The 14252-nt window shown below is 48.5% G+C and overlaps 1 protein-coding gene across 1 annotated transcript in view; it reads left to right on the top strand.

Moving 5' to 3' along the window:
* ASTN2 (astrotactin 2) overlaps positions 1-14252 on the top strand; it is a 595119-nt gene that overhangs the window by 313607 nt on the left and 267260 nt on the right. Inside the window, 1 exon segment of the mRNA XM_077835839.1 lies at positions 9925-10075. Coding sequence (XP_077691965.1) covers positions 9925-10075 — 151 coding nt within the window.

The following is a 14252-nucleotide window of genomic DNA, read 5'->3' as shown; positions in this document are numbered from 1 at the left end:
CAGGGGAGAGAAAATGGCACGGGGCTTTTTAATTACTGAGTCCAAGCAAAACAATTATGCTACTTACTAAGATTTAGTTTGAACTTAAAATTAACATTTTGAGAAGACGGATGGTGGGGTGAATTGCTTGGCAAATTTAATACTAATAAAAATATTAATAAGCAAAGAGAAATCACTTAGTAATTTTCATTTACATTTTTTTTAAATTATGCATTGCTTCAAATTACATATAAACCTCTGCCATTATAGAAAGAGAGTTGTTTTTTTTTTTTTTGGACTGGGTAAATACATTACTCAGTAAATGAGTTAATTAGTGTTCAATTACCATCAGTTACTAAATATTACTACTGCCAATTATTTGTTGAATGGACACATCTTTTTTTCTCATCTTAATGATTTAAATTATTAATATTGTGCAGCTACAGATAACCTTTCCTGCAAGTTTTCCTAAGTGATCATTGTGGTTTAGGTGAACAGGTATCTCACTTCTCCAAGCTGTTCCTTTCACTACCCAGCATATGTAGCCGAGCCAGTGTCACCACCCTGAAGTGTTCAAAATTCACAAGCCAGGTCCCTTCAAAATCATAAGATTTAAAACAACAATAATTTTGGAGGTCTTTTTATTTTCTTTCTGGTTTTTGAGCATTTAGAGGGTCACATTTTTCAGCTTTTCTCTGCAACCATGAGGACTGGAAACATACTGGGAGAAAAAAATGAAAGCACAGATTCTCACATAATCACATGACTCCAGAAGCTGCAGCTTTAAGGAAAACAACAAGTATGCAAGACGTGATCAAATTATGAGCACTGGCAATACTTGATTTTGAGCAGCTCTGTCTGGATGGGTAGGGAATAATTCTTATTAACATTAATCAATATTTAGATTGTGATATCCCTCAACATATGGTAGGCACTTTCCAAACACAGAGGAGGACATGTCTCCAGCCCCAAAGAGTAGACTTTCTAAGGCTCTGATTCTGCAAGTGATAAACCAAATAAGTTCCTCAAACATGTATGGGTGAGCAGCAAGGATATGCACCTATTTAATTGTGACAGGATTGAGTTCTAAGAAGCTTCTTATGTCTTCTTCAAACCGTGGCCACCCTTATGCCAGATCTAACTCTGAGGGCCTGGATCTCCTTTATACTGACTCTAGCAATGTAAAGCGGTCAGCATTTGAGTAATTTATGGTTACTTTACATTTACAGAGTGGTATAAAGGAGCATTAATGTAAATGAGAATCAAGCCCTAAATATGTTCCTTATGATCCATTGGGATCTGGGTTAAATGCAACCCTTTTGTACCAAGAAAACCAAGGTTTGTTCTGCCCTCACCACCCGTTTGCCAGGGCTCTGGAGCAGCCTGGAGAAAGTGTTAAAGTGATCTCTGTGGATATGTGTGTTCTAGGATGTGAGTAGGAATAGAGAGAGGTCTCTGAAATCCCATCTCTGTGTTCTAGACCGTCATCCTCTGATGTGGTTAACCCTAGCTTATCGCCCTGACAAAAGCTGGAATTTCTTGTGCTCTGAATCAAGTCTTCTGTGTTTTATCATCTGGCCACTGGTGTCTGGAAATGCACAACCTTTTAAAAAAGATGGTTCCACCCATGAAATCGAACGTACTGAATCTGGGAATAATTATGCGCCATGAGAGCCGCAGTGAACTGGGAACTGAGACATGCAAATCACAAGGCTCTTACTGAATGTGGTTTATCATCTATATTAGATCTAATGTGCCTCTTCTTAAATCTCCCCTAGCAAAGGTTGCCTAGGAGACCAGGCATGTGTCAGTGTATAGCTAGGGCATCTTACTTGCACCTCACTTGTTCAGCGTTGAAGAGGGGATCATGATTCTTTGCTAAGGCAAAGGGAGGAAAGAATAGTTGCTTACCTTTATATGGCATTGCTGATTTGGCCCTACCCCTTGCAAATGACATCTCTGAGCTCTCTCCCCTTCTGTGTGGTTGTTACTTTACCATGAAAGAGGCCACTGGCCTGATGGGAATTCTTTATGCAGAGCATCATAGGATCAGTCCCAGATAACTAAACACATGTCAGTTTCACCCCTAGATTCTGGGATCTCCAAGGATGAATTTGATGTTTCCTACAGACTCGGGGCGCTTTTTTTTTTCTATTTTAATTAAGTTTCTGGTTGCCAGGATAAGCTTCTAAATGCAGCCGATGTAGCGCTGGATTTATCGAATCTCTAGTATATTACTGCAAACTTGTAGGGAACCTGTCACACTTTGAATCATGGTTTTTATATATATATAAATTTTGTCATATTGGGGCTTATAAGGTCTACTATCATAAGACATGGCAGTACTAAGGAAAATTCATATGAACCAGCTGCCGACTTGCATTGAAGTTAATCGTCCAAAGTCAATGGGGCTACACTGATTTCCCCCAGCTTAGGATCTGGCCTGTATGACTGATCTTTTTAAAACCACCTGTGATATTTGGATGCCTACTAAAATCAGTGGGAATTGGGTTGGCAGCACTCCTCTCGGCAGCTTTGACAATATCGGATATATATGGGAGAGGGGGGTGATACGTAAACATTAGGAAATTCCACAGTTAAGGTTGCCTGTGCCACTGTAATTCGGCCCACTGGCATCTGCGTAATCAGGCGTCTGCGGTGTCATAGAATAATGGAAAGTTAGGGTTGGAAGGGACCTCAGGAGATCATCTCGTCCAACCCCCTGCTTGAAACATGACCAATCCCCAATTTTTGCCTAAATGGCCCCCTCAAGGATTGAACTCACAACCCTGGGTTTAGCAGGCCAATGCTCAAACCACTGAGCTATCCCTCCCCCAAGGGAGCCTTTCATTACATGAGCATATTCTATTTTTGAAAGTGAAAAGTGACGGGCTGGCGCAGTAAGGCCCTGACCCCAGGTGCTCATGTGGAGATACCTTGGAGGGGTTCTGCTTTTTGGAGGGTAGATGTGCTGTGCATTCTGAAAATCAGGCTCTTTTAAGTCGTCTCAATGGACACCCAAAAATGGAGGCATATCAAACCACTAGGTGCTTGGCCCTAATCACTGCAGGATTGTCACCTGCTACACCTCATCTTTGTGCATACCTGCCATCGCCACCAGTGAGAGCTCCTCTACGCACTGCACTATGGCGTCCTGGAGGTAGACCCCAGATCACAGACCACTGTCACCAGTGGAATTCTGCCTCCTGCCCACAGTGGTTGCCACTTCCCTGCCCCAGTGGCTAAAACAAGTGAGCTGTAGCTCATGAAAGCTTATGCTCAAATAAATTGGTTAGTCTCTAAGGTGCCACAAGTCCTCCTTTTCTTTTTGCGAATACAGACTAACACGGCTGTTACTCTGAAAGTTGTAGGAATGGCATTGCCGGCATTCACGGACTGTGCACAGAACACAGCAGCCCTCCTCCCCAGCTGGGACAGAGCTCCATGTCAGCTGTGTGCATTAAGCTGGTGTGAACACAGTTGCCCCAGGGCATGGTTCATCCCTGCTGCTCATTGATAGACAATTCAATGGCTGCCCTGGGTCAGTCTGGTTAATTTCCACCTCTAACCCATAGCCTGGCTGCTTCTGTCATTCCGTGGATCTGCCAGTTCCCTGCTGGGGAATCCACGGAGCAGCTCATTAGAAGGCAAACCACAGCAGCGGATAAAGGTCATGTCCCATGGAGCTTTCCCTGTTGGGGTGAGGGGACAGCAAAAAGCTGCCTTGTATCCAGAAAGGGAACAGTGGAAAGCAACTCCTCTCAGTGTGTGTGGGAGTAACATAGGGCTGGACAGCACAGGGCACCCTCTCTGGGAATGCCCAGGGCTGGTAAAGGGGGTGGGGGGATGGACAGTGGAGAACATCCTCTCTGGATCTGGCCAGAGTGGGGAGCACCCTGTCTGAGTATGGCTGGGGTGGGGAGTGGCAGGGGGTTGGGCAGTGGGGAGCCCTCTCTGTGGGTATAGTCGGTACTGGTGGGCTAAAGAGAAGACAGCTCTGTGTTTGGAGCCAAAGATGTCCCGCTCTCTGCTTGGGCCTTTCCATTGTTGTCTAGGGTATGGGGATGGGGGTGTGCAGTTCCCTACACAGAATGGGGGGATGCTGAAGTTCACAGAGCATGCAGCGACCCCATTTCCACTCAGCGTTCGCTGTCTCTGGGACTCGTGAGCAGCAAGGCTGTAGCTCGATGCCCCTCTCCAGTGCTGTGAGTAGATCACAGGGCAGCCGATGCCGGGGATGTATCAGGGTCTCACTAGTGGTTAGGTCCGTGGGTTGGGGACAGAGCAGGTATAGAGGAGAGGGCAGCTGAGGGGAATCATCCCCAGCAGCCCCTCCCAGGGTCAGCCCAGAAGACAAGGTTGTTGTGAAGCTCAGGAGACTGGCGTGATGAGCTTGTTGTGGGATGAGTGCTTTGGGGCCTTTTAGAATTGCTTGACACTGATATTTCATGAATAAGTAACCCTCAGCAGTATTTGTCACTGATGCTGTTTTATTAATGATGGGGCAAGGGAGGAGGATGCGGAGCAGTGGGGAAGGAGAAGAGAAGAGTATTTACAAATGAGTAGTCAAAGCAAGTGCAGGCTGTGGGAGATGACACGCAGCACTCTGACTGACTCAGGAACCATTGTGAAGCCTGGACAAAAACGAGTGACTCTGGGTATCATGCAAAGAATGTATTGCCATAAAACTAGTCAGAGAGCCTTGTTTTACAGGGGCTCGCAGCAGGGTTAGCAGCGAGGCAGGCATATTTCATTTAAACGTATGCCTTTTGTGCTGGGGAGAGGTCTCAGGAAACAGAAATTTGCTCACAAACTCTGAAATGTTCTTCGCATTGGGATCCAAAATTTGCTCTGTGTATCAGATATTTCTGACCCACACAGCACGCAGAATTCCCAGCATAGGTGTAGCATTCTGAGAGCTGGGATACGGTACGGGCATGGTGTTGCGGTGGATGGTTAGGGCCCAAGCAGAAATTGACATACATGAGAGATTGCATAAACTAGGGTTATTTTGCCTGGGCCAGAGAGGAGTCAGAGGGCACTTCCTTGAAGTTTCTGAGATACAGAACGGCAGAGTTCAAACTGAGGAGCCCCTCTTTAGTATCCTTTCGTGTTATGAGAGATCATGCTGTCACTCAGTGAATTTAACAGCAAAGGTATAACAAAGAAGAGAAACATTTTTCAAGGCAACCTATGGAACTCACTGCTGCAGGGAGTCAGAATCAAACATCAAGAATAATCCAGTCCCATGCTGCTGCCGCGGTTTAGCTGATCTGAGGTAAAGAGGGATTATTTCCCCTAATGTACAGTTATACACAGTTGGCTAGACTCCCCTGCCCCCCCATCTCCCTTCCACTATCCTCTGAACCATGGGTGTTGTCACTCATCAGAAGCAGGAGGTGAGACATGATGGCCTGGTGGTCTGATCTGATGTGGCAACCCCAGATTTTCACATGGCCGGCAGTGGAATGTAGCCACCGCAGCAGTCACGGGAGAGAAGCCAGCAGTGATGTGGTTAACCGGGGGACAAACACAGAGCTATACGGGAATAGATGTGTTTTGTTCCCTTGGGAGCACAGAACCCTAAGTGCTGGAAGCAGACAGGCACAAGGATCAGTGCATATGCTTGGGCAGCCGGACAGCATGGTGGCATGAAGTGCAGCAGTCAGAGATTCAGTTTGCAGTGGCTGCATGAGCTCTCCTGGATGACAAACCCAGCCCCTCTTGGTCAAGGTGACTAGGTGGTCTGGATTTCAGGTGTTTATGCAGAAATAAATGCACCTCTGGCTTCAGGGGGTGCTACAGTGTCTGTCTTTGGGAAGGAGAAAAGGTTCTTGCTGAAACCTTCCTGATTTAGAAGATGCATTTCCTCTCCAGCTGCTCAGAGAGGGACTGTTCCCTCCCCTCTCTGCCCATGCTGCTAAACATTCCAGATCAGACACAGCTCTTGCTCTCCATCTTGACTTGAGCATTAGCATCTCTCCATGAGTGACACTGACCTTAAAGGGCATGTGTTAACAATGGGACATGTCAGAATCTGTTATCTGTATTTATTTCCAGTGTAAATCCAAGCATCTGGCTCAGACTGACAGGGTGAAATGAGTTCTGGGCGAGATGTCAGTTCTACAGAAACCAGCCGTAGGCCGGGAGTGGGAGAACAGGCTTTTGATCTAAACCTCAGTCAGACAGGAGACGTCTTGCTGAATTGCCCATAAAGCCAACCGGTTGGATTTGTCTTTTAGTTAATACCCTTTGGTGCATTACCACTGACGATTAACGTTCACGATGGTCCTAGACGGAAGAGCATAGTTGGTGGGGGTCAGTAAAATGTTGATGAAGAGGTTGAGTGGTACAGCATGTCAGAGCACTAGCCTCTCTGGCATGCTTAGCGTTTAGATAGTGGCTTTTCACCTGCTGCTCTCCACGGTGGGTGAGCACGGCTAGCCACCACCCTCCCTTTATGATTGGCTGGGGCTCAGAGAGTTTAATTGACTTCCCAAGGTCACTGAGCGAGTCCAGTTAGAGCCAGGAATACAATTAAAGATTCCGAGTCTTGGGCCCCATCTAATGACTCACAGAAGAAATGGGGTTGGCGATGTCAGTCAAGGTCCTAGTCAAGGGCTTTTCCAGGTCACAATACGCACTCTGCAGTCTCTGTTAGGGACATGCCTCGGAACAGACTCCCAGGTCAGTGCAGAGATGCACGAGCAGAGATGTGTGGACGTGTGTGATTGCTCGGGGTGGGGAGGGCTGGGCAGTGGGGCTCGACCAGATTAGGCATTTGGTGATAAAGGCTGCAGGTGCATTGACACAACTGTGAAGAAGTCTGGACTTACAATAGCAGGGGGTGCTGTGGGTCAGCAATGAGGTACATTTGCAGAACCATTGGAGCAACCAAGGACTGGGATAAGGGTGGGGCATTAGGGCAGAAAGAAGGTGAATTGGCAAAGGTTTTGCGGAGCCCCGATCTGGAACAGTAGGAGGTGCTGTTGAGAGGGGCTAAGGAAACATTGGAAGATCTGGGTGGGGGTCCTAGGACTGGAATAGCAGGGGGCTGCAGGTCTGGATTGAAGGGCATTGACAAGGTGGGGTGTGGGTCCTAGGACTGGAATAAAGTGGGGCTGCAGGTCTGGACTGAGGGGCATTGACAAGGTGGGGTGGGGGTCCTAGGACGGGAATAGCAGGGGGCTGCAGGTTTGAATTGAAGGGCATTGGCAGGGTAGGGTGGGGGGTCCTAGGATGGGAATAGCAGGTGGCTGCAGGTTTGAATTGAAGGGCATTGGCAGGGTAGGGTGGGGGTCCTAGGACGGGAATAGCAGGGGGCTGCAGGTTTGAATTGAGGGGCATTGGCAGGGCAGGGTGGGGGTCCTAGGACGGGAATAGCAGGGGGCTGCAGGTTTGAATTGAGGGGCGTTGGCAGGGCAGCGTGGGGGTCTTAGGACGGGAATAGCAGGGGGCTGCAGGTTTGAATTGAAGGGCAGTAGCAGGGCAGGGTGGGGGTCCTGGGACGGGAATAGTAGGGGGCTGCAGGTTTGAATTGAGGGACATTGGCAGGGCAGGGTGGGGGTCCTAGGACGGGAATAGCAGGGGGCTGCAGGTTTGAATTGAGGGGCATTGGCAGGGCTGGGTGGAGGTCCTAGGACAGGAATAGCAGGGGGCTGCAGGTCTGGACTGATGGGCAGAGGCAGAGCTCTCTGTGTAGAAAATCACCCGCTGCCTATGACCCCGTCTGCCCCTGTCTTGTTGTGTGAGCTGGTTAATTAAATATTGCGGCGCTGAAATCCACCCCAACATTACAAAGAAAAGCTGAGTGTGTCCTTGTCTGTGGAGTGCAGTCTGGCTCCGGAGAGCTGAGCAGCCCCTCTCAGATGCAGCAAAAGCAAAGTTTGCTCCCAGCTCCCTCGGAGCTCGCCGCCCATACTTTCCTCTGTGTGACATTTCCTCCTGTCAGGCCTTGGTGTTGTAGCAATGTTCCACCAACGTAGCAAACGTTTATGAGGAATCGATGCGTCAGGAGCCAAACAGCTCCTCTGTCTGGAGAAGGTGCTGTCACCCCGCTCATCTCAGAGGTGACATTTAAATGCTTCCCTCCATCTCTCTCCCTCCCGCCCCTGCTTCCGAGGAGGTTAATATTTTAATACACGTAATGGCTCATTCAGGCTCATCAGCTGCTGCCCCTGTTTTGTCAGCGATGATCCATTACGCCAGGCATAATTTCAGAGAGCGCCGTTCCCCTCCCCTCTCTCCTAATCGCTGCCAGCAGAAATCACTGGCCGTACAAGAGGCACAAAAGCCTCTTTCATTCGGTGTTTCTAGATTTAATTAAAAGAGAGAATTGATCCCCCCTCTCCAACTCCTAGCTTGCACTCCGTCCTCATTGCTCTGGTTCTAGTGCAACACAATAGAAGGGCCATCCCAGCTTTGCACACCTGTTCTGCCTCGAGTCATTGGAGCTGCAGTGATTTACACCAGCTGAGGATCTGACCCTGGAATCCCAGCCGCACTATAGCTGTGAGACGTCTCCTCCTCTTTCTCCCCCTACACCCAGACACACACTTGAGAGGAGTTGTAAAGCCTAGTGAGGACAGAGCACCAACGGTTAAAACAGTTAAAACGCTACAGTGTAGACACTCAGGGCTTGTCCATACTTAAAATGGTGTAGCAGTAGGGCTTCAGTGAAGATGTTACCTACACTGATGGAGGGCTTCTCTCATTGGTATAGATAGTCAACCTCCCCATGGGGTGGTAGCTAGACTCTCCCATCGACCACGTGCTGTCCTCACCAAGTATTAGGTTGGTTTAACTGCGTCACTCAGAGATGTAGATTTTTCACACCCCTGAGCGATGTAGTTATACTGACCTGGTTTCCTAGTGTAGATCTGGCTTCACTACAGCAACGGGAGGGGTTCTCCCCCAGAGGCAGTAGCTATGTCAGCAGAAAAATTCTTCGTCGACCCAGCACTGTCTACACCGGGGGAAAGGCCAGCATAGCCTTGTCTCATAGGGGTGTGACTTTTCATAACCCTGAGGGACATAGCTTCGCTGATGCAGTGCCCAGTATAGACCAGCCCTAATATAAAGAGACCCAAGAGGTGTATGAAACATGGGCAGGAAATAACAGAGGGAGTGACTCTGTGACCTAGGGCAAGTCACTTCACCTCCCTGTGCCTCAGTGTCCCGTCAGTAAAACAGCATGATCATATCTATTTCCCCAAGATGTTATGGGGATGAGTTAATATTTGGAGAGTGCTTTGAAGAAGATAAACATTCTATAAGTGCTTAGTGCTCTCAACAAAGATCCCAACCCCCTTTGACAGGAATCGAATGGGAAGAACACATTCACCCTGAATTCTGTGCTACCTGCAAAATGTTCTGTGCATGTGGCTCTAAGAGGTGAGATTTTCAAAAGTGCCTTAGTGACCATTGAAAGTCAGTGGAACTTGTGCTCCTAAGTCACTTAGGCCCAGATTTTCAAAAGTGTTTAAGCACCTAAAGATACAGACAAGTGCCTAGTGAGGATTTCAAAAGCATTTTAGGCATCCAGGTATTTCTGAAAATACAACTAGGTGCTTATCTGAATATTTAGAGGCCTAAATACCTTTGAAAATCTGGCCTTCATGCACATTTGAAATCCCACCCTTTTGTCTTCCCCCTAAAATGGATTACTGAACACTGCAAGCCACACAACCAGTCACTGTAGCATTGGAAGCAGAATTCCTGTATGGTGGGTAGGAATTATGCCCATAGGGTGGAATTCACCCCTGTACAGAGGACCATAACTAGGCCAATGAAACATTTTAGCTTCAATGACAAAGCATATTTCACATAAATATTTAATGTAAAACGTTCCATCCAGTTACCCCCCTTTTACCCTTTGGCCACCCATAGACAAGCTGTCTCGAGTCTGCTCGGTCGCCAGTTCTAACAGTGCCTTTTCTCTCCAAGGGAAGAAGCGATGCTGTCCACCTACTTCGAAACCATCAATGACCTGCTCTCTTCCTTTGGGCCGGTTCGAGACTGCTCACGCAACAACGGTGGCTGCACCCGTAACTTCAAGTGTGTGTCGGACCGCAAAGTGGACTCCACAGGCTGTGTGGTATGTATGCCACCGGGTGACTAGCTCTGTAGAGAGATGGCGTGTTGTCACGGCTGCCCTGGGTAGGAGTTACTAGTTCTTTGTCCATGGATTTGGGTAAGGGAATCTCTGTTGCCTTTTTGGGCAGTGGGACTGTGTGTCTGTCTATCTCTCTTTCCTTTTCTCTCCCTCTCCTCCTTGTCCCACCTTTGTCTTCTCTCTCTCTCTCTTGCCTTGCTCTGTGGGAGCAGACTGCTCTGGCCTTAGCTGGAGAGATGCCCCGAGGATCCTGTGAAATGTTAACAGGGCTGGTAGAATGGTCTGAGCTGTGGGGAGGGGTGGGGGCTCCTAGGGAATGCCGCAGGTGCGAATTCTGCCTCAGTAATGAGCAACCTGTTCTCCAGCCCAACGGAGCCCCCAGCGGTCCAGCGGGAGCTCAAAGGCACACTGAGCAATGCAGAGTCGATTGTCACGTACTTGCCAAAGTGTTGTGGACTAGAAATGGACTTTGCTGTCTCCTCTGTCGCCCACATGCTTCCCAACTTTCTGGGAGCTCCTCCCTCATGCACTGTGCCCCTCCCAAAGCCCTGTGCCACCTCTTTGGCCCCAGTGGGTAGCCGCTTCTTCAGGGTTGTTTCCCTTCGGAGGAGAAACTCCTGATAGAGGGAGGTGTTTCTTTGGTGCAATCCTGTTTGTTTTCCAAGAACGCACAAAAGTCCTGTTTCCCCAAACACAGTAGGAACAAACAACAGGCAGTTTCCTGGCTCAGAAATCCAAGTCTGCCTCTTCAGCAAGTTCTGCGCCGAAAAGTAGCTCCATCTCTCAGCCTCCTCCAAGGGTCACGCTCGCCCCGGCATCTCTCTCTTTCTGCTTCTCACGCACGCACATTCACAGCTTGCCAGACAATACCCTTGTCCCTGTATTTGCAGCCAATCCCCTGGAAATCCCACGGACCACACTGCTTAACTCTGCCCAGGTTTTGCCAGGCTGCCCAGTGCCTTGGGCAGTAGCTTCTTCTTCTTTCCAGCTTTCATTACATGAAGAGGCATAAGCTTGAAAGAAGGGTGCTTAGCGCAACTATTGACTTTATCCAGGTCTGTGATTGATGGCAGCCATTAACACCTTCCAGCATCACAGTCCTCTCCAAGGGAATTTTGTTGCTGTAGGTTGATTTTTAATATGAATAAAGGAACACCACTGCAGGGGATGGGGAGGTTTCCCTGTCCAACAGAGTCACTTGGCAACCTTGGAGAATCCGTCCTCTTCTTTCTGTAAAAAGAGCCTGGAAAAAACAAGCTGATTAAAGTGGGATCCTTGTCCTGGTGCTCACTGTTGAGCTCTTGCATCATTACACACTTTACACAAACACACACTCACGGACAGTCTCTGTCACTGGCACACAGGGCCAATCTGGAACTCATCTCACACACACACACACACACCAGATTGCCAGTGACAATGACACTCCTCTATGTGTATACACGCTCTCTGTCACCTCAGCACATGTGTACACACACACACACACACACACTGTCACCTCCCTACACACACACACACACACACATGCTGGTTTTCATGCACGCACGTCTTTCTCATAGTCACACTCAGCCTCTCTCTCATGCACACGTGCACAGCCATAGATGCTTCTCCCAGCCCCTCCACCACCCCTTCTCCAAACCCGCCCTATTCCCTGCAGGAGCGTTCTCTGGCCCCCTCCTCAGCTCTGCAGAAACAGGAATGAAGTGTCTCTTTCTTTATTGAAGATGTTTATACACGGGAGCCAAGTAAGGTCAGCCTGGAGTGGTGCCGTCTCCGGGTGGCTCTTAACATTACCCCCCTGTCAGGGTTCCTTCCCCACTCTGAACTCTAGGGGACAGATGTGGGGACCCGAATGAAAGACCCCCTAAGCTTATTCTTACCAGCTTAGGTTAAAAACTTCCCCAAGGTACAAACTTTTCCTTGTCCTTGAACCCTATGCTGCCACCACCAAGCTTTTTAAACAAAGAACAGGGAAAGAGACCACTTCCCCCAAAATAACCCCCAAGCCCTACACACCCCCTTTCCTGGGGAGGCTTGAAAATAATATCCTAACCAATTGGTTACAAAATCATCAAAGACCCAAACCCCTGGATCTTGGAACAATGGAAAAATCAGACAGGTTCTTAAAAGAAGGATTTTATTAAAAAAAAAAAAAAAAGGAAAAAATCATCTCTGTAAAATCAGGATGGAAAATACTTTACAGGGTATTCAGATTCAAAACACAGAGGATCCCCCTTCTGGGCAAAACCTTAAAGTTACAGAAAACAGGAATAAACCTCCCTCTTAACACAGGGAAAATTCACATAAAACAAAAGATAAACTAATCCGCCTTGCCTGGCTTACCTATACTGGTTGCAATATTTGAGACTTGGATTAGGATGGGTTGGAGAAGATGGATTTCTGTCTGACCTCTCTCAGTCCCAAGAGAGAACAACCACATAAACAAAGAGCACAAAACAAAAGCCTTCCCCCACCCCAAAATTTGAAAGTATCTTGTCCCCTTATTGGTCCTTTGGGTCAGGTGCCAGCCAGGTTAGCTGAGCTTAACCCTTTACAGGTCACAGGATGTTGCCTCTGGCCAGGAGGGATTTTATAGCACTGTGTACAGAAAGGTGGTTACCCTTCCCTTTATATTTATGACACCCCCCATCCCCGAATGCTTGTTAAGCACATTTAGCTTGGCCGCCTAATAGCACTGGTGCGTTACAGGCAACACTTTACAATGTGTGTCCTTACACAGTTGGTTTTCCTTCCTCTTGTCTGTCTGTCTGTCTGTCTCTCTCTCTTTTGCCATTTCACCCTGAAAAGTAACGTGCCTCCCAGATATTGTCAGAAACAATCCTGGCTCCGATTGCCATGCGCCACAGAGAAGCACCGCCAAGATGCCGCCTTTTAAAAGATAGAAATTGTCAATAAATTACAGGCCTGGCTCTCCCTGCATGTGCCCATGAAGCGGTGGAAATTGAAATCCATGTCACTCAGGGAAAATGGGGCTTCTTTCCTTTCCTTGACCCTGCTCCTATGCCTAAATGTAGGCTATAATTAATGGGAACGAAACACAGGAGGGTCGGGGATGGGATGGAGAATCAGCGTGAGCAGTCACCTTGGAGTGCAATCCTGGTCCCTGATAGCTACGGGGGAGAGACAGAGCAGCCTCCATGTGGGTGTAAGTTGCTGCTAGGTGGGAGTGGGGAGCTGGAAGGGGCAGGGTGCTTGCTGTTTTTAGGCTGCCCAGGGCCGCCCCTCCACACACACTCCGGGTTGCTTCCTTTGTTTTTTGCTACCAGTGTGCGGCCCTGGTGTGGGAAAAACGGGGCTAGCCTTGGACTGGTGAGTCGCCAGGATCCATGCCACTTCCAGGCAGAAAGTGGAGTTCTTTCTGCTCCCCTCACCAGTCTCATGACGAAAAGCTGGTGCTGCAATGGGAGGTGCTCGAGGCATAACGCTTTAATCTCCTCACCCTCTCTTTCGTTCCTCTCTCTTTTCATCTCTTCCTCTCTCCCTCCCACTTGGAGAAATAGAACACCAATTTATGCGGTGTTGCAAAGGGAGGGAGGACTCCATGCTATGCCAGGGCTTGGCACTGATCCTCCTTTGTCCAGACAACTTTCCTACTTAGCAAGGGAGGTGGCCGTGGTTCTGGGGCAAGCGCAGACTTTCTAGGTCTGGACTGTCTCATGCTGCTCCACTCGGGGTGCTGGAGCAATGTGTGTAGTGGGGGTGCTGAGAGCCATTGAACCCAACTGTAACCCCTGCATATGATGGAAACCGCACCATGCCTGCTGCAGCACCCCCTGCACCCTTAGTCCCAGAACCTATGGCTTCCCACATGAAGCCCAGCTGTAGCCCAGTGGAAGCCTTGCTGAGCTAGCTGCATGGGGAATGCAGGGCTGGTCTTGGCCTGATGTGATTTCAGTCATGTTGTTAGAGTTCCCCCTTTGGGAAACATTTCAGAGCTGATTCTCAAATGGTCACTCCCTCGACCTTTTTGGGAATTGTCTGTCTTCTTCTCTGTTTAAATATCAATGGGAGACTGATGTGGGATTCCGCAGGAGAAGCAAAACTGGCTCAATGAGCAGGCAAATTGGTATCAGCTGACGAATGATCTGGAAAGCTAAGCTCTGTTGTCAGAAATGCTGAGGGACAGAGCATCCGTGAC

This window comes from Eretmochelys imbricata, chromosome 16 (assembly GCF_965152235.1).
Source record: "Eretmochelys imbricata isolate rEreImb1 chromosome 16, rEreImb1.hap1, whole genome shotgun sequence".
NCBI lineage: Eukaryota > Metazoa > Chordata > Testudines > Cheloniidae > Eretmochelys > Eretmochelys imbricata.
This window is presented reverse-complemented; position numbering and strand designations above follow the sequence as displayed.